Source organism: Bufo gargarizans, chromosome 1 (assembly GCF_014858855.1).
Source record: "Bufo gargarizans isolate SCDJY-AF-19 chromosome 1, ASM1485885v1, whole genome shotgun sequence".
Taxonomy (NCBI): Eukaryota; Metazoa; Chordata; class Amphibia; order Anura; family Bufonidae; genus Bufo; species Bufo gargarizans.
The window spans coordinates 39,477,691-39,501,243 of record NC_058080.1 but is presented as its reverse complement, the minus strand read 5'-3'; the positions used below and the strand labels follow the sequence as shown (position 1 = coordinate 39,501,243).

At 44.1% G+C, this 23,553-nt stretch overlaps 1 protein-coding gene across 1 annotated transcript; it reads right to left on the bottom strand.

Annotated features, from left to right (window-relative positions):
• Nucleotides 1-1,049: 1,049 nt before the first annotated feature.
• SPON2 (spondin 2) lies at nt 1,050-21,715 on the bottom strand. Its single transcript, XM_044277534.1, has 6 exons — nt 21,447-21,715; nt 20,909-21,131; nt 19,144-19,367; nt 13,855-14,046; nt 6,398-6,572; nt 1,050-2,433 (listed from the first exon to the last, which is right to left on the bottom strand). Exons 2-6 carry the CDS (start codon nt 21,117-21,119, stop codon nt 2,255-2,257), a joined length of 981 nt encoding a protein of 326 aa, XP_044133469.1. The 5' UTR covers nt 21,120-21,131; nt 21,447-21,715; the 3' UTR covers nt 1,050-2,254.
• Nucleotides 21,716-23,553: the final 1,838 nt, after the last annotated feature.

The following is a 23,553-nucleotide window of genomic DNA, read 5'->3' as shown; positions in this document are numbered from 1 at the left end:
ATGTACTAATAAAAAAATAAAAAATGTGTCTGGTCATGAATGAGAGAAAATGCTCAGTGAACATTTATTTTACAGTCATGTTGTATATAAGTATGATAAATATGGCCCATGTCTGCTATATCAAATTTTTTAAATATTTTTTATCCTTTTTTTGCTGTCCTGTTCTCCAAACTCACTGACCACCAATTTTTGACCATGTCTTACCTTATACCACATTCAACCACCGTTCTAGTACCGCGCGAAGACCCCTGTGTTTTTCCAGCATTCTCTTATCTCTGACAGTCTAAGTAATTATAATAAAATAATGAATCCAGATCCATAATAAATTAAAATAGGTCTTTTATTCCATCATAATGTCAAAAAGTGTTTTTAATTTTCCAGCTCCTATATACAGCATGTATTTAAATAACGACAGATACCATTTAGTGGCAGTTCTGACTACCGCCACTAGAGGGTGCTATAATCAATATCCAGCACCAAACTGCATCTACAGTCATCAAATTAAAGAAGTATTCACCAGTTAAAGCCTGGGTTCCACTGAGACTTTTTTTTTGTAGCGCCACTGAGTTTAACTATTTAACTGGAGCTTCGTACATTGAGACGCTGCAATCATGTGCACTGCGGCCGTCACTGTTGTCCATAGAGTGCTGCAGTCCACAAGACGCAGCCTCATGTATTCCTATGGACTGCATAATTAAAATCAGTCACTTGTGATAGAAAAAGTCTGTGTAGCCCAGGCCCAAAAGTTCAGCAATTTTCTAATATAGTTTGTGCAGCAATCCCTCGCGGTTTTTAAGATCTCTGCTCGCAGATATTGAATGGCAAGCTTCACTATTTAAAAGCTATGGGCACCTTCAGAGACAATTTTTGCTTATGATTGCATTTTACTTATTTTTGGCTAAAAATCTATATTTCAATTGGCCTTTATTAAAAATATTGAGCCATTCTGTCACAAACGGTTAACCGTTTTTCTAGCTGTGTGACTGGTACTTTCACTTTGGTCATCTAATAAACCTTTTCTCTAAACTACTAAGAGGACATAAACACTTATGTAAGCCACATTCTTATCAGTAAGGTAAGAACTGAGCTGTACTGAGTGTTTATAATGTCAGAGAGCAAAGATAAGGAGCCCATCAGCTCCTGGTCTGACGGAAGAGAGAAAATTTAGAGGGTGCTTCTAGAGCATCTCAGCTATGTACAGAAAAAAGGATTTCATATTTTTAATAAAGACCAATTTAAAAAAATATTTTTAGCTCAAAATAAGTACAATAATAACAAAAAAATTCCCCCCAAAGGTGTACATAGCCTTTAAGGCCAGAAACTATTACAGTTTCCATTAACTAACAGCAAGCTGAAAACATTGAGGGATCGACAAAGTACGTTAGAAAATTGCAGTTATGCAATATATGAGCAATGAATGAGCTTTATTTGCTGACACCGGAATACCCCCTTAAGGACAATAGGTTCTCATTTTCTAAAGTGATAAATTCTTCCAGCATGGTCAACGACGGGACCGCGGCATCAGCGGAAGTTTGCGGTGTGTGTGTGGATAGGTAGACTAAAGAAGTATATTATTCTGATGATATGTTATTGTAACAGGAGGTCTGGTTTCAGGGACTCCACTTTATTTTCTTCTTAAAGAGCAACTCCATTCACTACATTAATATTTCTAATTGCATGATGAGGATATTTTGAGCACAGATTTCATCATATCTTTCCCCTGGGAGGAGCATTCTCTGCTGGTCTTTGCTGCCCCCTGCTGGTTGTATTATATGACCTACCTAAAATAGTGGGGGAACAGAAGTGATAAGAACATGGTAGTAATTTCTGTAGACCATCTGCACTTTACCAGTGCTGCCTGCTGTAATACTGTCCCCTATGGACGACAATACAAAGAATATAGTCCTGAAACGGTAGGAGAATTATGCCTGAATGGAATTGCTGTTTAAGTTGCTCAGCCAAGACAGCAATTCTCCTATTAATATTGAAGACTGAAGTGGAAGTGTCAGGTTATAGACAGGGGTTTAGCTACCTGAGCCCTGGTGAATGGGGCCAAAGGGCTCTCTGCCTCATTATCTTAAAAAAAATGGCACATGGTAGGTATTGGCCCTGTTACAGGATTTTGCATTGGGGCCCAAGAACTTCTGGTTATAGCCAATTTATAACCATAATACACTTGTATAGTCTTGGATGTCATGTACAGCTAGGGTATCGATGATGTTCCTAAAATAAGTTACTGGTTGTTTGTTCTACCCTATAAGCAGTTCTCAGGTTCACATTCTTTATCTTCCATGAGGGTTGGACAAGCTGTCCCATTGTTGGCTGCCTTCATGCGGATGTAGCGGGTTCGACTTTTTACTCCAGTGGATCCACAGCTGCCTTTACAAAGACCCCAGGGGGACCACAAGGAGACCTCACAATCCAAAGGTGTTTCTGAAAGAAAGAGGAGCACGGTACTTAAAAAATAATGCATGGCCTTTAGCAAACCAGAGTCATTGAGAAGAACATCTGTGTAGGACAGGAATTAAATGGGTTGTCTCATGAAGACCACCTCCTCTATCCATAGGCCGAAGTCAGACATATGGACATCTTACAGGGAAGTCCCCAGCTTGAGACTCCCCTTTTATAACCGTAGCAAAGGATTATCTCTCACTCTAATGGACTCGGCCAAGACATGTATTAACTTTGTGTAGGATACTCTGGTGGGCCCAAGCTCTGATATCATAATGGGCCAACAAGATCCAGGAGAAAAAAAACCATTTGGCTGGAGCCAAACACTTGCCATTTGGGGTCTTTTTGTTTTAATTCAAAACCTTTTAAACTTTATTAATGATACAGTGGTTAGGCCTGGAGAATAATTTCCTCTGGTGATCCCCAAGAACCCTAGTCCAACGCTGATTAGATCACTTCTTCATTTGAATAGATGCTTACATTTGTAGATTTCACCTGAAATGACTGCTACAAAGGAAACGTATGGCCAGCCTCCACAAAGCTCTTCCTTGGGGTTTCTGAAGTTAGACCCTAATTGATTAGTTGATCATTTGTTTTATGAAACATAGATACACCCACACAAGAGTTTTGGATCTCCATGTACAAAACTTTTCAAGTCTACCATTGAACATGCTGGTAAAACTGAGAGTTGATCAGTTTTCAGTATGAGAAGCAAATTGGAAAAGTGACAACCAATATGGCTACATTTCCTGTTCCTGTTGTCACTTTTGCAAAATGCCCGCCATAATTGACTTGAAACATTTCAATATCTCTGTAAAGCCGACCATACTCTAGATAAGTGATTTTGGTTTGACTGGCCAAACATCTAGTGTGTTTGGGGGAAGCCTTGGAAATCGACCTTGTACCTCTTACAGAGAAAACCGTATCCTTTATAGTAACGATTGCTATGGCTTACTGTTTGACCCTGTTATGGTAGCAATACCACCTATGTGACTTGTGAACTGTGACGTGACCATTACTAGAACATCTCAGCATTGCTATAATGTTATATTGCTGCATGCTATTACTGGATATCTTTCAACACTTGTGTGCCATGCAATCTGCACCAAAGGTCATACATACGATACAAGGTCATACATTGATTGATGATTTCTCGTTTATATGTATTACTGTGGGCGAGACTCTCTGTTAGTATTGAGACCATGGCAGAAATGTGTAGTGGTCATGTAATTGGCAGATCGTGATAGTGTACTCAATAATTGTCTTCCTATGAAATTTCCCATTGAGTGGGTGGTTGCTTAAAATGGGTTCCCAAAGGGACAGGCACCAATGCCAGCAGGGGCGGACTGGGAATTTAAGTGGCTCTGGAAAAAAACTTCTAAAAGTGGCCCCATGTTGTAGGTGGGTCCATATTGAGAGAAGGCAGGGCAACAGAGGTAGATATTGTAGGTAGACAGTGCAGCACAAAATACCACCCCTACAGAATGAAATACCACAGTGCAGCACAAAATACTACTGCCACCACTTTAGTATTCCACTGTATCGCTGCCCTGAGGATGGACACTATGGTTGAATTCAGGAGGGGACCTATGGCCACCAGCCAGGGGCATAGGTACCTGATGTTTCTAGCATTAATTAATGTTAAGAGCATCAAATCAGCTGCCATGAGGAGATCTTGGGCAGACCCCTGGGCAGTGACCCACTGGGAAATTTCCCTCTAGGGTCTATGGCCAGTCCGCCCCTGAATGCCAGTGCATTTCATCTGTACAGCAATATATTTGCAATATATACATAAAGGAAGCGGATAAACTTAGAATTCTTCTATTTAGCCTCAAGAGGGCACTAGAAGAATGGGCAACATACAGTATCATGCATAATATTTAATTTCAACGCGTCTATAAGGTGCAGGTACATAAAAACTGGGGAAAAAATAGTTCCAGGGCCAGTAATCACTTTATTACACTTGTATAATATACTGTATGTTGCCTATAGTAGTGCTTTTTAGTCCTTATAATATTATTCTATAACATTCCTTTATCATAGAGCTCAAGAAATTCTTCATACACATGACCGTATTTTCTTTCCGTGTCCGTTCCGTTTTTTTGTAGCCCGTATGCGGAATAAAACAGATGCAACACGGACGTGACACGGATGTCATCCTTTTTTTTTTTTGTATATCCATGTTTTGTGGACTGCAAAATACATACGGACGTGTGCATGAGCCCAAAATATGGTTGACAAGTTGGGTACTTCAAGGTCTAAAGTTGGCACTACATACCTATTGTGATGTAGTGCTGCATGCATATGAAGCGTATTATAGCATAATGTCATTTTTAGGCACACGATACTGTTCTGATTCCTTTTAATATATATTCATAGCATTTTTAGCTTAGTTTTTTTTTTATTCAGAGCGCCATAGATTTAAAAAATAACATTCCACTGCTTGCGGCCACCAGTAGGGGGAGCTTATGAGCTTACTGTGTACTGTTTATACATTGACCTGAATAATAACACAGTATGCAGTAAGCTCCCCCTAGTGGCTGCAGGCAGTAGAATGTTATTTTTTAATTCTATATCTATGTAAGGCAGGTGGCCAAACTCATTTTCACCGAGGTCCACCGCAGCAATTATGGTTGCCTTTAAAGGGCCGTATGTTATTCTGGCTGGTCAATAAAGAACAGAGGACTTTGGTCACTAAAAAATCTAGAGAGGACTCAAGTGGGGACTCAGGCACTAGAGCCATAAAGAAAGCAGGGTGTGCTGACCTCCGAGACATGGCCGCTGCAAGACACTTTCCAACGGACAATCTAGTGAGGACTCAGCCCAATGAGGTGCAACTCTTTAGAGGCTTCTATAGATGCTCACACTGTGACTGGTTCAGTAGCTTCTGGAACTTAGGCACCAGAGTATGGTTCTTGAGTTTCCTGAAGCTGTCTAGCCAGTCATGGAGCAAGTGTCTGTAAAAGCCTCATGAGAGTTGCACCTCACCGGGCTGAGCCCTCACTAGATTGTCCTTTGGAAAGCGTCTTGCAGTGGCCATGTCCCAGAGGTGAGGTGTGGCTACAAATGTCAGCACGTCCTGCTTTCTTTATGGCATCTTGACCTCGCGTGGGCCATGTAAAATGCTGTGGCGTGCCAAATTCAGACCGCAGGCCTCGAGTTTGACACGTGATGTAGTAGAGGATTTTGAGGTCTCTATTAGGAAAGCAAGGCTCTTGAGGGAATTTATTAACCTATTTACACCAGTTCTCTGCCACGTTCTCTGCAAAAATGATAGAACTTTTTAAAATTCTAATCATAGTCACTTTTTGAAAATGGACTTAGTTGTGTCCAGAATGGTTTACTATCATTTTTGCCAGATGAGCGACCCATAGCATGTGCCTCCTGTAGCTCCCGTAATTTCTCTGCTACCTAAATAAGCAGTAGGCTTTCCCCTGCCCTCTCTCAGTTCTTCCTGGCAAGCAATCACTATGGAAGAAATTCCCCCTTACTTCCTCCTACTCACGTTATGAACCATGATTTAACATCAGAGATTAATACTGAGAAGGGTAATCCACAGGGGTGCAACTAGCCTTTCTGCTGAGGAGAAAAATTGAAAAGGTGCCCAACCCCTCCAGCCCTACCGTTTAAGGCATACTGTGATACAGTTGAATATAGAGATATTCCCACAGCCCTGCCACTGCCCCCACTTCTCTCTAGGTCTTGCCGCCTGAGGCAATTGCCTCATCTGGTCTCGTTGGTGGTGCACCCCTGGTAATCCATCGGTGGTCTCAGTGAGGAAGGAAGTAGCTAGCTTCTCCTCACACTTGGGATTTTCAATGAGATACAGACCGTACAACCAGTTTGTACCGTAAACCTAATTTTATAACCAAGAGCTAAAAATAATTCCAATTGACTATTTTATTTCAAGTTGAAAGCTATGTAGATATGAAAAGAGGAAGCTTACCCGAGACAGTCCCCGTGATCTCATTCCCTGTAGTGGTCGCATTTGATGATATATCAAGGAACGATGTTATCTTGCCTTTGAGTTTCGTAAATGTCACTTTTGCGATTGGTGGGAGGTTCTTTAAGCGAGGGTAAAAGAATGAGTTTGCTGGATGGTTCGGTGAAGAAGATGTAATCTGTCACAGAAGAAAAACATTTGCACATCTGCAATTCACTTCAGGAGGGAAAAGTTTAAATAACCTTTAATAAAATATCTGTTATATTTGAAGTAAAGAGAGAAATGTATGCAAAAGAGTAGGCAAATATTATAGGGTAAAGGGCAGCCATGATTGTGTCTATGGAGCAGCAGTCCACACACATAAGGCAGGAGAGTGACAGGAGAACTCTATACAGAGACTTACTACCCTGCTTTATCTCCGCCTGCCACAGTACAGGGAGTGCAGAATTATTAGGCAAATGAGTATTTTGACCACATCATCCTCTTTATGCATGTTGTCTTACTCCAAGCTGTATAGGCTCGAAAGCCTACTACCAATTAAGCATATTAGGTGATGTGCATCTCTGTAATGAGAAGGGGTGTGGTCTAATGACATCAACACCCTATATCAGGTGTGCATAATTATTAGGCAACTTCCTTTCCTTTGGCAGAATGGGTCAAAAGAAGGACTTGACAGGCTCAGTGTCATGGAACCATGAACCAGACGTACAACAAGAGATAAGTGGAAATAAGAAGGCTTTATTGAAAATCAAGCTGTAGCAAAAGTCCAAACGGATGGCTAAACCGAAGCAGGGTCTTGCGTAGACAGAGGTCAGGAACCAGGAGGGTAGTCAGACGAAGCCTGGATCAGGAACCAGCAGGGTAGTCAGACGAAGCCAGGATCAGGAACCAACGGGGTAGTCAGACGAGGCCAGGATCAGGAACCAGAAGCAGCAGCAGTCTTAGAAGCATGTGAACACAGGAGGACCAAGCAAGGAACTGAAGCCACAGACCTTCTATATATATGAGCTAGGCATCCAGCTCCTCCCAGTGGGAAGGAGAAGCCGCAGGGTGGGAGGCTACAAGAAACCCAGAAACCAAGATGGCCGCCAGCACATGTCAAACGAAGGAGAACAGTAAGAAGGTAAGACCATGACAGTACCTCCCCCTCAAGGGCCCCTCCTCCGCGGAGTAAGGAACGGTTTCTGAGGGAAGCGTGCGTGGAAGGCTCGGAGCAAAGCAGGAGCATGGACATCTGCGGAGGGAACCCAGGAACGCTCCTCTGGACCATAACCACGCCAATGGACCAAAAACTGCAACCGACCGCGGACCAGGCGTGAGTCCAGGATATTGCTCACCTCATATTCCTCACGATTGCCCACTTGGACCGGACGGGGCCGAGGAACCGAGGAAGTGAAACGATTACACACCAATGGCTTCAACAGGGAGACATGAAACACGTTGGAGATCCGCATGCCAGGAGGAAGCGCAAGGGCATAGGCTACCGGGTTTACCCTGCGAAGCACTCGGAAGGGACCAACAAAGCGAGGCGCCAGCTTGGGAGTGGGCACTCGAAGGTTGAGGTTGCGGGTGGACAACCATACACGGTCTCCGACCTGGTAGGAAGGAGCGGGCGCTCGTCTGCGATCAGCCTGGAGTCTCTGGCGCTGCGCAGAGACCTCAAGGGACCTCTGGATCTGTACCCAAGAAGCACGTAGGACGGAAAGGTGATCCTCCACAGCCGAAGTATCCTGGGGAGAGAATACCTCCGGTAACACGGCAGGTTGGAACCCATAATTGGCCATGAAGGGAGACGTCCCAGAGGAAGAGTTCACCGCCGTGTTCCTGGCAAACTCAGCCCAAGGCAGGAGGTCAACCCAATTGTCTTGGTGATCGGAGACATAGCAACGAAGGAATTGCTCCAAGGCCTGATTGGATCGTTCTGCGGCCCCATTGGACTGAGGGTGGTAGGCCGAGGAGAAAGAGAGATGAATCCCCAACTGGGAGCAAAAGGCGCGCCAGAACCTGGACACAAACTGACTCCCCCGATCCGACACAATCTCCTTGGGCAAACCGTGCAACCGGAAGACCTCCCTGGCGAAAATCGTGGCCAACTCTTGTGCAGAGGGTAACTTCTTGAGAGGAACACAGTGGCACATTTTGGAAAACCGATCCACAATCATGAGAATGACCGTATGGCCTCGGGATGCAGGGAGGTCCACAATGAAATCCATCCCCAGGTGTGACCATGGGCGCTCTCCGGTGGCTATGGGTTGCAAAAGGCCCAACGGAAGGTGCCGAGGGGACTTACTCTGGGCACAAACGGAGCATGCCGCTACATATGCGGCGATGTCGGAACGTAGAGAAGGCCACCAGAACAGACGTGAAACAGCCCAGGACAGCTGATTCTTTCCAGGATGCCCCGCGGCCTTGGAGTTATGGTAGGTTCGCAACAACCGAGTGCGCAACTCCTCAGGCACAAAACACCTGCCGTTGGGTCTCCCAGAGGGAGCACCAGATTGAGCCGCCAAAATCTGCTCACCCAGGGGAGAGGTCAGGCTGGTGCGAATGGCGGCCAGGATCTGATTCGGAGGTATGACCGAAGTCGGAATCGACTCCTCCCCGGACAGCTCGGAGTACTGCCGTGATAAGGCATCCGCTCTGATGTTCTTGGAACCGGGTAGGTAGGAGACCACGTAATTAAAACGTGACAAGAACAGAGCCCATCTGGCCTGACGTGGTGTCAATCTCTTGGCCTCAGAAAGGTAGGTCAGATTCTTGTGGTCCGTCAGGATGAGAACCGGAACCACCGATCCCTCGAGCAAGTGCCTCCATTCTTTAAGGGCCTGCACGATGGCCAATAACTCCCTGTCACCAATCTGATAGTTGCACTCCGCGGAAGACAGTTTCCGGGAGTAAAACCCACAAGGAAGCAGAGGACCCTCTGGCGTTCTACGCTGAGACAGAAGGGCGCCTACTCCCGTCTCAGACGCGTCCACCTCGAGGACAAAGGGCAACCCAGGGTTGGGATGCGACAGAATCAGAGCCGACACAAAGGCGGACTTTAGAGCCTCAAAAGCTCGGATGGCCTCGAGCGGCCAGACCTGGAAATTACTGCCCTTCCTGGTCAGATCCGTGAGAGGCTTGGCTAGCATAGAAAAGTCCCTGATGAACTTCCGATAATAATTGGCGAAGCCCAAAAAGCGCTGCAGGGCACGGAGACCACTGGGCTGGGGCCACTGTAAGACAGCCGAAACCTTCTCAGGATCCATGGAGAACCCCTCAGCGGAAATGATGTAACCTAAGAAGGTTACCTGGGATCGGTGAAATTCGCATTTCTCAAGCTTACCGAACAGCCTGTTCTCTCGTAACCGTTGCAACACTCGTCTGACATCCATAATGTGGGCCTCCATGGATTCAGAATATACCAAGATGTCATCCAAATAGACCACCACACACTGCTGCAACAGGTCACGGAAAACATCGTTGATGAATTCCTGGAAGACTGCGGGCGCATTGCACAACCCAAAGGGCATAACCAAGGATTCATAATGACCGGTCCTGGTGTTAAACGCGGTCTTCCACTCATCGCCCGCCTTGATCCTTACCAGGTTATATGCCGCCCTCAGGTCGAGTTTGGTAAAGACCGTGGCTCCTTTGAGGCGATCGAACAGCTCGGAAATCAAGGGTATCGGGTAAGCGTTCTTGATCGTGATGCGATTGAGACCCCTGTAATCGATGCAAGGCCTCAACTCACCGCCCTTCTTTTTCACAAAGAAAAATCCAGCCCCTGCCGGGGACGAGGATTTGCGAATGTGTCCGCGTGAAAGCGCCTCCCTCACGTACTCCTCCATGGCCTCATTCTCCGCTACCGACAGTGGATAGACTTTGCCACGAGGAGGAACGGCACCAGATTGTAACTCTATGGCACAATCGTATGGGCGGTGCGGAGGTAGGGCAACCGCGCGCACCTTATCGAATACATCCCGGTACTCTTCGTATTCAGGAGGCAACAGAGAGTCCGAGGAAGTACACAGCAACTTGACAGGCCCATGGATGCAACTAGCCCCACACTGCGGTGACCACGAGAGGATCTCGGCCGATCTCCAATCGAAAGTCGGATTATGCTTCTGGAGCCAGGGGTACCCCAAGACCACCGAGTAGTGTGGAGACGAAATCACCTGGAGACAGACCGACTCTCTGTGAACGGCACCAATGGCTATCCCCACTGGAAGGGTCTCATGAGTCACGTGTGGCGGCAGAAGGGGTCTGCCGTCTATCGCCTCAAGAGCCAGTGGGGAACCTCGAGGCTGCAGAGGAATGGAATTGGCGGCAGCGAACACACTATCAATGAACAAACCACCAGCACCAGAGTCCACCAACGCCTGGGTCGTCACCGAGCCCCCGACCCAGGAGAGGACAACAGTGATCAGTGGTTTGTCAACACGGGAAACCGGGGACGAGGAGACTCCACCCAAGATCTGCCCCCGACAGGATCTCAGGTGCGAGCGTTTCCCGGACGGTTCGGACATGCCAACCGAAAATGCCCACCGAGACCACAGTACATGCATCGGCCCTCGCGTCTCCGGAGTACCCTCTCCCCCTCGGACAGGCGAGCAAACCCCAGCTGCATGGGTTCACCCCCAGACAAGTCATCCCCAGGAGGCGTGGGAGGAGAGGGAGGCACGGGTGGGACAGCAAACGTAGGCGCCAATCTGTTAGAAGACCTCCGCAGGCTCTCCTTAAAGGAAGGTCTCTCCCTGAGTCTGGTGTCAATCAAAATCAGGAAAGAAATAAGAGACTCGAGCTCCACTGGTAGGTCCTTAGCTGCAACCTCATCCTTCAAGGCATCCGAGAGACCATGAGAGAAAGCAGCGACCAGAGCCTCATTATTCCAGCCCACCTCTGCTGCCAGGGTACAAAACTCAATGGCGTATTCAGCTACGGATCGTGAACCCTGTCTGATGGACATAAGGAGCTTCGCAGCAGAGGCAGCACGAGCCGGCACATCGAATACCTTCCGAAGAGAAGCAACAAAACCGGAAAACTCGGCAACCACCGGATTGTTGTTCTCCCATAAAGGGCTGGCCCAGGCCAAGGCCTTGTCCGAGAGCAGCGAGATCAAGAAGCCCACCTTTGATCTCTCAGTAGGAAAGGCATGTGGCAGCAACTCGAAATAAATGCCCACCTGGTTAAGGAAACCTCGGCACTGAGTTGGCTCTCCCCCAAAGCGCTGTGGAAGGGGGGCAGAACCGGTCATACCCCGAGACACCGCAGGCGCAGCAACAGGTGTCGGGGTAGACTCTGGCGCAACAACCGGAGCGGCAGTAGGAGCGGGCCCAGGAGCGACAAGCGACCCATCGGCAACGGAAGCGAAATGAGCCGTGCGTTCAAGCAGGGTTTGCAACGCCACAGCGAACCGACCCAACAGGTGATCCTGCTGATCAAGTCTGGCAACCAGCGTAGGTAGCGAGGATGGCCCTGTACCGTCAGAATTCATGGCTTGGTCCTAATGTCATGGAACCATGAACCAGACGTACAACAAGAGATAAGTGGAAATAAGAAGGCTTTATTGAAAATCAAGCTGTAGCAAAAGTACAAACGGATGGCTAAACCGAAGCAGGGTCTTGCGTAGACAGAGGTCAGGAACCAGGAGGGTAGTCAGACGAAGCCTGGATCAGGAACCAGCAGGGTAGTCAGACGAAGCCAGGATCAGGAACCAACGGGGTAGTCAGACGAGGCCAGGATCAGGAACCAGAAGCAGCAGCAGTCTTAGAAGCATGTGAACACAGGAGGACCAAGCAAGGAACTGAAGCCACAGACCTTCTATATATATGAGCTAGGCATCCAGCTCCTCCCAGTGGGAAGGAGAAGCCGCAGGGTGGGAGGCTACAAGAAACCCAGAAACCAAGATGGCCGCCAGCACACGTCAAACGAAGGAGAACAGTAAGAAGGTAAGACCATGACACTCAGAAAAGTCAAAAATAGTGAGATATCTTGCAGAGGGATGCAGCACTCTTAAAATTGCAAAGCTTCTGAAGCGTGATCATCGAACAATCAAGCGTTTCATTCAAAATAGTCAACAGGGTCGCAAGAAGCGTGTGGAAAAACCAAGGCGCAAAATAACTGCCCATGAACTGAGAAAAGTCAAGCGTGCAGCTGCCAAGATGCCACTTGCCACCAGTTTGGCCATATTTCAGAGCTGCAACATCACTGGAGTGCCCAAAAGCACAAGGTGTGCAATACTCAGAGACATGGCCAAGGTAAGAAAGGCTGAAAGACGACCACCACTGAACAAGACACACAAGCTGAAACGTCAAGACTGGGCCAAGAAATATCTCAAGACTGATTTTTCTAAGGTTTTATGGACTGATGAAATGAGAGTGAGTCTTGATGGGCCAGATGGATGGGCCCGTGGCTGGATTGGTAAAGGGCAGAGAGCTCCAGTCCGACTCAGACGCCAGCAAGGTGGAGGTGGAGTACTGGTTTGGGCTGGTATCATCAAAGATGAGCTTGTGGGGCCTTTTCGGGTTGAGGATGGAGTCAAGCTCAACTCCCAGTCCTACTGCCAGTTTCTGGAAGACACCTTCTTCAAGCAGTGGTACAGGAAGAAGTCTGCATCCTTCAAGAAAAACATGATTTTCATGCAGGACAATGCTCCATCACACGCGTCCAAGTACTCCACAGCGTGGCTGGCAAGAAAGGGTATAAAAGAAGAAAATCTAATGACATGGCCTCCTTGTTCACCTGATCTGAACCCTATTGAGAACCTGTGGTCCATCATCAAATGTGAGATTTACAAGGAGGGAAAACAGTACACCTCTCTGAACAGTGTCTGGGAGGCTGTGGTTGCTGCTGCACGCAATGTTGATGGTGAACAGATCAAAACACTGACAGAATCCATGGATGGCAGGCTTTTGAGTGTCCTTGCAAAGAAAGGTGGCTATATTGGTCACTGATTTGTTTTTGTTTTGTTTTTGAATGTCCGAAATGTATATTTGTGAATGTTGAGATGTTATATTGGTTTCACTGGTAAAAATAAATAATTGAAATGGGTATATATTTGTTTTTTTGTTAAGTTGCCTAATAATTATGCACAGTATTAGTCACCTGCACACACAGATATCCCCCTAAAATAGCTAAAACTAAAAACAAACTAAAAACTACTTCCAAAAATATTCAGCTTTGATATTAATGTGGTTTTTGGGTTCATTGAGAACATGGTTGTTGTTCAATAATAAAATTAATCCTCAAAAATACAACTTGCCTAATAATTCTGCACTCCCTGTATATTTGAGCTATTAACTCATAAGATAATGAAATGACAATGACATTCTGTCCCAGTCTACACAGTAAAACCATTAGCCTATTGTGTCTACTCTATACTCTTTATATGGATAGCTACAAGAAAATAAAACATCCCCAAAACATAAAAAAATATATATTTATGATAAAAACTGACCTAAAGTTATTATACATACCTCAGTTACGGTGCTCTGTGGGATGGTGGCAAAATTTGGTGAAGAGAATGTAAATCCACTGTCAGTCCCAGCATCGTAAGGATGGAGATCTATTGACACGCTTTGTTTCCAAGTCTTTCCACCACACAGGTTTAGACTACTGATTCCCACAAACCAGTCAGGACTTGGCACAATTCTTACCATAAATGAAACCTTGAAAAGGAGAAGAGGTTCAGAGAGGAAATGAGATTTATGATTACAATAAGGCCTAATGTCATATGATTATATACAAAAAATCACACATTACCGAATAGAACACTGTCATTATTTCCTTAAAGACTGGCTCCAATATGATATCAAAGCAATTCTTCTTGTTCAGATCCATTTCTTGTAAATAGGCGGCTGCATTATTGCAGTTCTATTTCTTTAGATGAGGCACTAATCTACTATAGTAGTTATATTCTTAAATGTAGAAGCAGTATTATAGTAGTTATATTCTTGTACATAGGAGCAGTATTATAGTAGTTATATTCTTAAATGTAGAAGCAGTAATATAGTAGTTATATTCTTGTACATAGGAGCAGTATTATAGTAGTTATATTCTTGTACATAGGAGGCAGTATTATAGTAGTTATATTCTTTTACATAGGAGGCAGTATTATAGTAGTTATATTCTTAAATGTAGAGGCAGTATTATAGTAGTTATATTCTTTTACATAGGAGGCAGTATTATAGTAGTTATATTCTTAAATGTAGAAGCAGTATTATAGTAGTTATATTCTTGTACATAGGAGCAGTATTATAGTAGTTATATTCTTTGACATAGGAGCAGTATTATAGTAGTTATATTCTTGTACATAGGAGGCAGTATTATAGTAGCTATATTCTTGTACATAGGAGGCAGTATTATAGTAGTTATATTCTTGTACATAGGGGGCAGTATTATAGTAGTTATATTCTTAAATGTAGAAGCAGTATTATAGTAGTTATATTCTTGTACATAGGAGCAGTATTATAGTAGTTATATTCTTGCACATAGGAGGCAGTATTATAGTAGTTATATTCTTGTACATAGGAGCAGTATTATAGTAGTTATATTCTTGTACATAGGAGCAGTATTATAGTAGTTATATTCTTGTACATAGGAGCAGTATTATAGTAGTTATATTCTTGTACATAGGAGCAGTATTATAGTAGTTATATTCTTGTACATAGGAGCAGTATTATAGTAGTTATATTCTTGTACATAGGAGGCAGTATTATAGTAGTTATATTCTTTTACATAGAGGCAGTATTATAGTAGTTATATTCTTAAATGTAGGAGGCAGTATTATAGTAGTTATATTCTTTACATAGGAGGCAGTATTATAGTAGTTATATTCTTGAATTAGGAAGCAGTATTATAGTAGTTATATTCTTGTACATAGGAGCAGATTTATAGTAGTTATATTCTTTGTACATAGGAGGCAGTATTATAGTAGTTATATTCTTGTACATAGGAGGCAGTATTATAGTAGTTATATTCTTGTACATAGGGCAGTATTATAGTAGTTATATCTGTACATTAGGAAGCAGTATTATAGTAGTTATATTCTTGTACATAGGAGGCAGTATTATAGTAGTTATATTCTTGCACATAGGAGGCAGTTTATAGTAGTTATATTCTTGTACATAGGAGCAGTATTATAGTAGTTATATTCTTGTACATAGGAGCAGTATTATAGTAGTTATATTCTTGGACATAGGAGCAGTATTATAGTAGTGATATTCTTGTACATAGGAGCAGTATTATAGTAGTTATATTCTTGTACATAGGAGCAGTATTATAGTAGTTATATTCTTGGACATGAGTCCTGATTTTTGCAAGTCTTTAGTACATAAATAACAAATATTTAGTGCACATTTCATTTTCTAACAATTTTTCATAGATTTGAGTTCATACTCTGAGACACTGTCAGTGCTTTCCGTGGAGAAGATATGGGATAATGAAACAGAAATATTAGTTTAGCATGTGCTCAGAGAAAGGATGTGGGTGATGATAGCATTGATTTACAGTCCTTCTGCTATGTTGTATTTGTGGATATTTTGTTGCCAGGCAGCATGGAGACTTCGCGTGTTGAGTCTTGGAGGTGCTGTCACTGGGTTATTAATGTCATTTAATAGCTTTAGTTTATAGGAATCCCTACGTATAGGCTTCACGGGGCCGACAACTACTACAAAGCGACTATCGAAAGAAAATATGATCGATATGCAATGTAGGGTATTTAGCCCTTCAAATGAAGACATTAAAAGGATGATGGCAGAAAATATAGCTTCATGGCAGTGAAAAGCAAGGCGACATAGGGGAAGGGATATCACGAGCTATGGGAGACAAATCACAAGGCTGTACTGGCGGAGATGACAAAGCCACTGTGGGGCAGATTACAAGGCTTTATTGAGGAGCTGATACATGACCATAAGAATGGGATGAAAACATGGGTATTTAAAGCATAAGACCTTAAAGGCGCCCATACACATCCAATAGCTGTCGACCTCATATACATACATGTCCAACTTGGCCATTATAGTAGTTACATTCTTGTACATAGGAGCAGTATTATAGTAGTTATATTCTTGTACATAGGAGCAGTATTATAGTAGTTATATTCTTGTACATAGGAGGCAGTAGTATAGTAGTTATATTCTTGTACATAGGAGCAGTATTATAGTAGTTATATTCTTGTACATAGGAGGCAGTATTATAGTAGTTATATTCTTGTACATAGGAGGCAGTATTATAGTAGTTATATTCTTGTACATAGGAGGCAGTAGTATAGTAGTTATATTCTTGTAAATAGGAGCAGTATTATAGTAGTTATATTCTTGTACATAGGAGCAGTATTATAGTAGTTCTATTCTTGTACATAGGAGCAGTATTATAGTAGTTATATTCTTGTACATAGGAGCAGTATTATAGTAGTTATATTCCTGTACATAGGAGCAGTATTATAGTAGTTACATTCCTGTACATAGGAGGCAGTATTATAGTAGTTATATTCTTGTACATAGGAGCAGTATTATAGTAGTTATATTCTTGGACATAGGAACAGTATTATAGTAGTTATATTCTTGTACATAGGAGGCAGTAGTATAGTAGTTATATTCTTGTACATAGGGGGCAGTATTATAGTAGTTATATTCTTGTACATAGGAGCAGTATTATAGTAGTTATATTCTTGTACATAGGAGCAGTATTATAGAAGTTATATTCTTGTACATAGGAGGCAGTATTATAGTAGTTATATTCTTGTACATAGGGGGCAGTATTATAGTAGTTATATTCTTGTACATAGGAGCAGTATTATAGTAGTTATATTCTTGTACATAGGAGCAGTATTATAGTAGTTATATTCTTGTACATAGGAGGCAGTATTATAGTAGTTATATTCTTGTAACTACTGTATTCAATGGGGAGAGAGGAGAAAGCTACTGCCGAACACCTCTGGGAGGACAAAAGTATCGGGCAAAAAAATATTCATTTTGCCTGATCCTTCTCTCCCCCAACTCCATCTGTCGGGGAAGAGTTGGGAGCTCCGTATACACATTAGACTGTCGGCCAAACCCCCAGTTCTCAGTGGGTTCAGCCGACATACATTAATGTGTATAGGGACGAGAAACAAAAACATATCAAGATGGCGGCAGATAACAGAGGCACATAGGGGGGCAACATGGGGACACATAGATGGAGGATATAAGGACATAGAGCAGAAAAATTAAGTAACTGCATAAAAGAAGAGATAGGAAACATGATTACTTTCAAATTGAAAACGTTTGTCTGGTAATAATGCTATGTTACTAAGTGCCAGCCTCCTGCCCCACTAAGCTACCAATTATTGCTTACTTGCTCCCTGCCGCTCCGGTCTTATGCCCTGCCTCTGGTGTCTCCAACTTCTGGTCTTTGGTCTGTTTGCTTCAAGCGCTGCATGTGCATGGTCAAATACTGCAACCAATGACTGGCTTCAGCAGCGACGTGGCCACATGCAGCAAGTACACGCACAAGTTTAGCATGTGACCAAAGTAGTGCGGGGACCCGAAGATGGAGACACCGGAGGAGGACTGGAGCCAAGAAGAGGACCTTTTAAAGGCTTCTGTTTTGCATTCTGTCCTAAAATTCCGTTATAACTCTATTGTAAGAGAACCTATAACGGAATTCAGTAACGCCAATGCGAACCCGCCCTTACCTGTTCCACACCGCTCCGGTCCTCTTCTGGTGTCTCCATGTTGTGGTATGAATTCTTAACTTAGAGGGACAGGCTGCTGGCACTCGGTAAAATGGCAACTGGAGAATCTTTTGAGGACACCTATCTCTCCAATTTGACTTAAAAACTCATATATCTATCAATAGATAGATAGATAGATAGATAGATAGATAGGGAGATAGATAGACAGATAGATAGATAGGAGATAGATAGATAGGAGATAGATAGATAGATAGATAGATAGGAGATAGATAGATAGATGATAGATCGATAGATAGATAGATAGATAGATAGATAGGGAGATAGATAGACAGATAGGAGATAGATAGATAGATAGATAGGAGATAGATAGATATGAGATAGATAGATAGATAGGAGATAGATAGATAGATAGATAGATAGGAGATAGATAGATAGATAGATATTAGATAGATAGATAGATAGATAGATAGATAGATAGATAGATAGATAGATAGGAGATAGATAGATAGATAGATAGATAGATAGATAGATAGATATGAGATAGATAGAAGTTTTGGACTAATTATTTAAAAACATTGCGTCATTTAGCATTTTTCAAACAAGTGGTTGGAAAAGTGGGCTTGGTTAGCCTGTCATGCTGATTTAGGCTCCATTCACACGTCCGTATAATGGGTCCGCATTCGTTCTGCGAATTGTGGAACGGGTGCAGACCCATTCATTCTCTATGGGGATAGAATAGATGCGGAGAGCACACTATGTGCTCCAGCATCTGCATTTCAGGAGCACGCCCCCGATCTTCCGGTACGCGGCTCCGGGAAAAAATAGAGAATATCCTACTCTTGTCTGCAATTGCGGACAAGAATAGGCAGTTCTATGGGGGTGCCGGCCGGGTGTATTGCGGATCCGCAATGCACTACGGACGTATGAATGAACCGTTAGGCTGGGTCTAACACGGTGATCTTGGCCCCGACACCTGTGTAGCAGTGCAGCCATAATACGGGCATATGTAGAGGATGATACTATGGTCCATGTACTCTGAATTCATGTCCTGCAGCTGTGAGAAGCTTGTAGTTTTACCTACAATACTTACATATGGGTGTCTAGAATGTGTCTCTAGCTCAGTTGAGGACTGGCCTGTCCCACTGGAGATGGACGGTGCTGAGAAAATGCCGTGCACGCTTTGGATTTTCTCCCCAGCTGCCTCTATTTCTTTCATTAGGGTCCAGGCTTCGCCTTTTTCTGCGAAGTCACGCACTCCATTGCTGGCGTGGTCATTTTTTTTCCACATGTGGTAGTCAGAGCTGTGACTCACCCCTGTTGGATAAGAGAAATCTATTGTCATCTCGTAGGTCTGGATTTTCTCAAGTTGGAGTGTTAGTAAACCACATCACAAACCCCTAACATGTGATCTGGATTCAGGGCGGTGGTGTCTACAACAAAGGACAATAGTCGCCTAGTTTCCCACTAGCGTTAAAACCATCTGGCAGGCTGTTCTAGCAGAGGAAGAGCCTGCCAGAGTCCATTGTATCTGGCATAGCCGGAAACGGCCAGAGCACTGCCAGGCCCCATTGACTATAACGGGACCCGACACTCATGCTGGAAACAGGCCGGATCCCCACCGGGTCCCATTATAGTCAATGGGTTCCAGCGGGGAAAGGCAGTATCCAGCTATGTACATGGCAGTTTGGCGGATTCCTAGCATTGTCTGCCGGATCTGCCAGCCTTAACACCCGGCCAAAGATGTGAACGTAGTCTTAGAATGTAGGTAGAGAACAATGATATTGTCATCTCAATAACATCACAGGCAGTATTACAATGATAGATAACATATATAGCTAAGACAGCATCCACCATTTACAAAAGGTGATGATCGCAGCTCACCTCCTCCCCCTCCCTATACATTGACCTCTGCACAGGTTACGGAGCATGCCCACAACGCACTCCTGTAGAAGCCAATGAACATCCCCAGGCAAAAGGTTTGTATGGTCTATGTCTCTGAATGTTGTTAACCGCAGCTCAGGCAATATGGCCTCCCCATAATCGTGTACAGAACATATCATTTAAAAAAAATTACAACCAGAAGTGATAAAATGTATGGTCACTGGTGATCAAACCCGAATTATGAGAACAGGGGTCCATGAGTCCCTGGAGTAATGGAGTGGTGGTGCACATGTGTGACCACCTCTCCATTCCCTTCCATAGGGCTCGGTCTTATAGAAGTCAAGTCAGCTCCTTGACCTCACCGGTGTGGCCTTTGACTATGTCTTTATATTCCAAGCATTACTTATGTTCTCAATTTAGGTTTAAAGGTAAAGTGCATTCTGGAAGCCAAAGGAGATGTCTGGTTTAGAAAACGCAGTCTCAAACACCCCCTTAGAGAATTTAGATGTAATTCCTGGACTTCCCCGTTCAAGATCCCTCATCTATTAACTAGATTGGTTACACAGAACATCTCTCACCCTGGAGGACCCAACATGTCCATACATTAAGTGGACAATTCACTCATTTCAGTGAGAAGAGTGTAATGCTTCATTTCTCCTGTGGTGGCACTGTAGAAGATTTGAATGCTTATTCCCTCACTGATCACAGCTGATCACTAGAAGCTCAGGCAATAGGACAAGTTTGTGATCATGGTATGGTCAGGAGGACCTTTTTAACAAAAAGGGATTGCCCAAAGCAGACATCTGTGAAGGTCGTTAGGTCGCATGCCTGGCAGTAGAGTAGTCATTCCCCATAAATATTACTGGGTAATACAAAGGGAACTGAAAAGTTCAGGAATACCTTGCCAATCATTCCGTTCAGAATTCTGAAAATACTATATGCTGTATATTCCATGCCATGCAAAAATCACTCACCCAACAATGATGACCACTGAGCCGGGGGCCTGAACAGGGGATATTGTTTAGGGAAGGAGGCCTGGTTCCATTTACCAGTGAAGGCTATTCTATACTTAGCAATCTCCTCGGCAGTGCAAATAGGATCTTCATTCAGGGGAAGACAGCTGGAATAACCAACAATCCATAACACGGCCAGGACAACTTTGTAGGACTGGTAGGACAAAATCATGTTCTCCTCTCGCTGCGGGAATAAAAAAGAGAAAGAGGAAAAAAAATTCAGACATGAATAAAGATACGACTCCCTTTATCCCCGTCTGCAAGGCATTTAGCAGCCGTCCCTCCTGGAAGCAGCAGCAGGGAACACAATTGCCTTTTATTCAGTCCACAATTTGGTAAACCTTGAGAAAGAGGTGGACAGATGTAGCAGTGCTGAGCGTGTAGATGCTGGCATGAGCGAATTTGATATCACAATGCGTATGGTGGTTTTATGGAAAGCTTAGGTCCAGCTCTGCTACATCTGCATGGAAATGAATGAAAATGTAAGAAAGTTACTTACAAGTCTGCAGACGAGTCCGGGGAAGACAGAGGTACCTGTGTTTGCTGGCAGCTAAACTCTTCTGGTGAGGAGGAAAGGAGGAACTGATCTATTTATGCCTCGAGAGGGTCCCCTTTGTCCAACAATGATTGTAACCTTAAGACCTCGCAGCGTTCAGCAACCGTTCACTTATCGGAAGCGCCTCTGTGCCACTCGGTCCAAGTTTCTCCAATAAAAAGAAATCAGAGACCGCTGACTAAACAAATTAGGTTTACAAAGTACTAACCCCCCCTTCCCTTACCCAACCCCCGTGGACTTTTTTTTTCTTCTTCTTCCCTGTGGTACATTTGGGAAATGTCACGCCGTAAAGCGTTCTCATACATGAAAGTAATGACTCTCCGGAGGGAAAGTTTAACTATTACATTTGGAGGGGGGGGGGGGGGGGAACATGTGTGACTTGTCAGGTGGTTCATTTATGGGATTTAATAACTTCCCTTCGTTCCCTTTGGGACTTTAGAGAAGAGCCTTTTTGCTCGTTAAATTGTTCGAAGAGCAAAAGATTCCACCGATGCGGGTAATATTGTGTAGAGGGAGATATTATCTAGATGATATGCTCATGTTCATATCTGGACAACACAAAGTATTAGAGAAAAGCCTCGGAGCGGATCTGCAGTCCCTGCTCCAACCTCTCTGTATTACAACAGATCAGACATGGCAGTGAAAACAGTAGAGCCAGAGAGAGGTGAGCGGAGCAGGGGCTATGCATTTCTAGGGAGCCCGGGTGACTCTGTGACTAAGTTGCAATTAGAGTTTGTTTTCTGTAGGAGATGTTCTAAACAGGATAATTCGGGGTTAAGGCCTCACTCATACGGCCGTTGCCCGTCCATGCTCGTATTGTGGCCAGCAAACAGCATGTCCGTAATATACGGGCGCCGGCCATGTGAACCACACATCACAGATGCGGAGTGCTTCCGTGGGGTTTTTATGTCCGTGCCTCCACACAACAAAAAAGTAGTGCATGCAAGTTGAATGGCTCCGGATCCGTCTGCGCAATCCGCACGGATGTTGCCCATGCATTGGGGACTGCAAATTGCGGCCCCCAATGCACGGAACGGCCGATCAACAGCTGTGTGCATGAGCCCTAACAAGCATGCAGAGGTGGACTATATATGTGGATTGACAGCCTTTAACAGGTAGTCCTTAAAGGGAATGTGTCAGCTTTATTTCTTTTCTGCTGATTAAAACCAGGTAGTGACACATATAATTTTTTTTTGTAATCTGTTTTTTATTTTCTAATCGTAGATTTTTTTTAGAATTTTATTTTCAGTACATGATCATAGGCGGTAGACAATCTTGCACGAGCATCTAGTATGCTTTACAGCAGACACGTGGCCCATAGACACAATAGCATAGTCTGAATTTGCAGGGACTGTCCCTAAATTTCAGAGACAATCCCCAAAAGATTGGGGCTGTCCTGAGCCTAAATCAGTTGACGCTTACGTCCCGAATTTACCAACCGCAATGTTGCCAAGTATGCCACAGTTTGGAGGGGGCTTCTCTGGGAGAGTTTTGTAGGCATGCTCTGTCAACTGTGCAGGCAGGGGGAGTAGATAAGCTGCGATAGCACCTATTGTGAATGGTGCAGCTTGTGCTATCTAGAGGTGATATCTTTCATTGCAATCCTGCCTGTGATGATAATAAGCTCACTGCTAAGGTGTCATCTCTACAGAACTGGAAGTGTCAACATATTATAGGCTCAGTGGCCAGTGCAAAAACTGCAGGGTTTTTGGACTTAAAAAAAAATAAAAATTCCCTTACGTCCTCAACAGCAGCACAGATGGGGTTAACTGCCCCTGTGGACTGGTAGGACCGGCGGAATTTTAATGAGCCCAAGAACCAATAAACGATCTTCAGCTCCCTGAAAGGGAGGAGATCACCCCCCAGCCCACCGTGTTTTTTTCTGTCCTCTGGACAGGTGGACTGGCGTGTCGCTCCCTCTCTGGGAGCTGAAGATTGCTTAAGGGACCCCCTGTTCAGTGGGGTCTTCTTCTTCTGAGGAAGAAGAATCTACTTCTTGCATTTTTCCTCCAGAAAAGACGCAGAAGTTACTCAAGTCCATCAGGTCGGG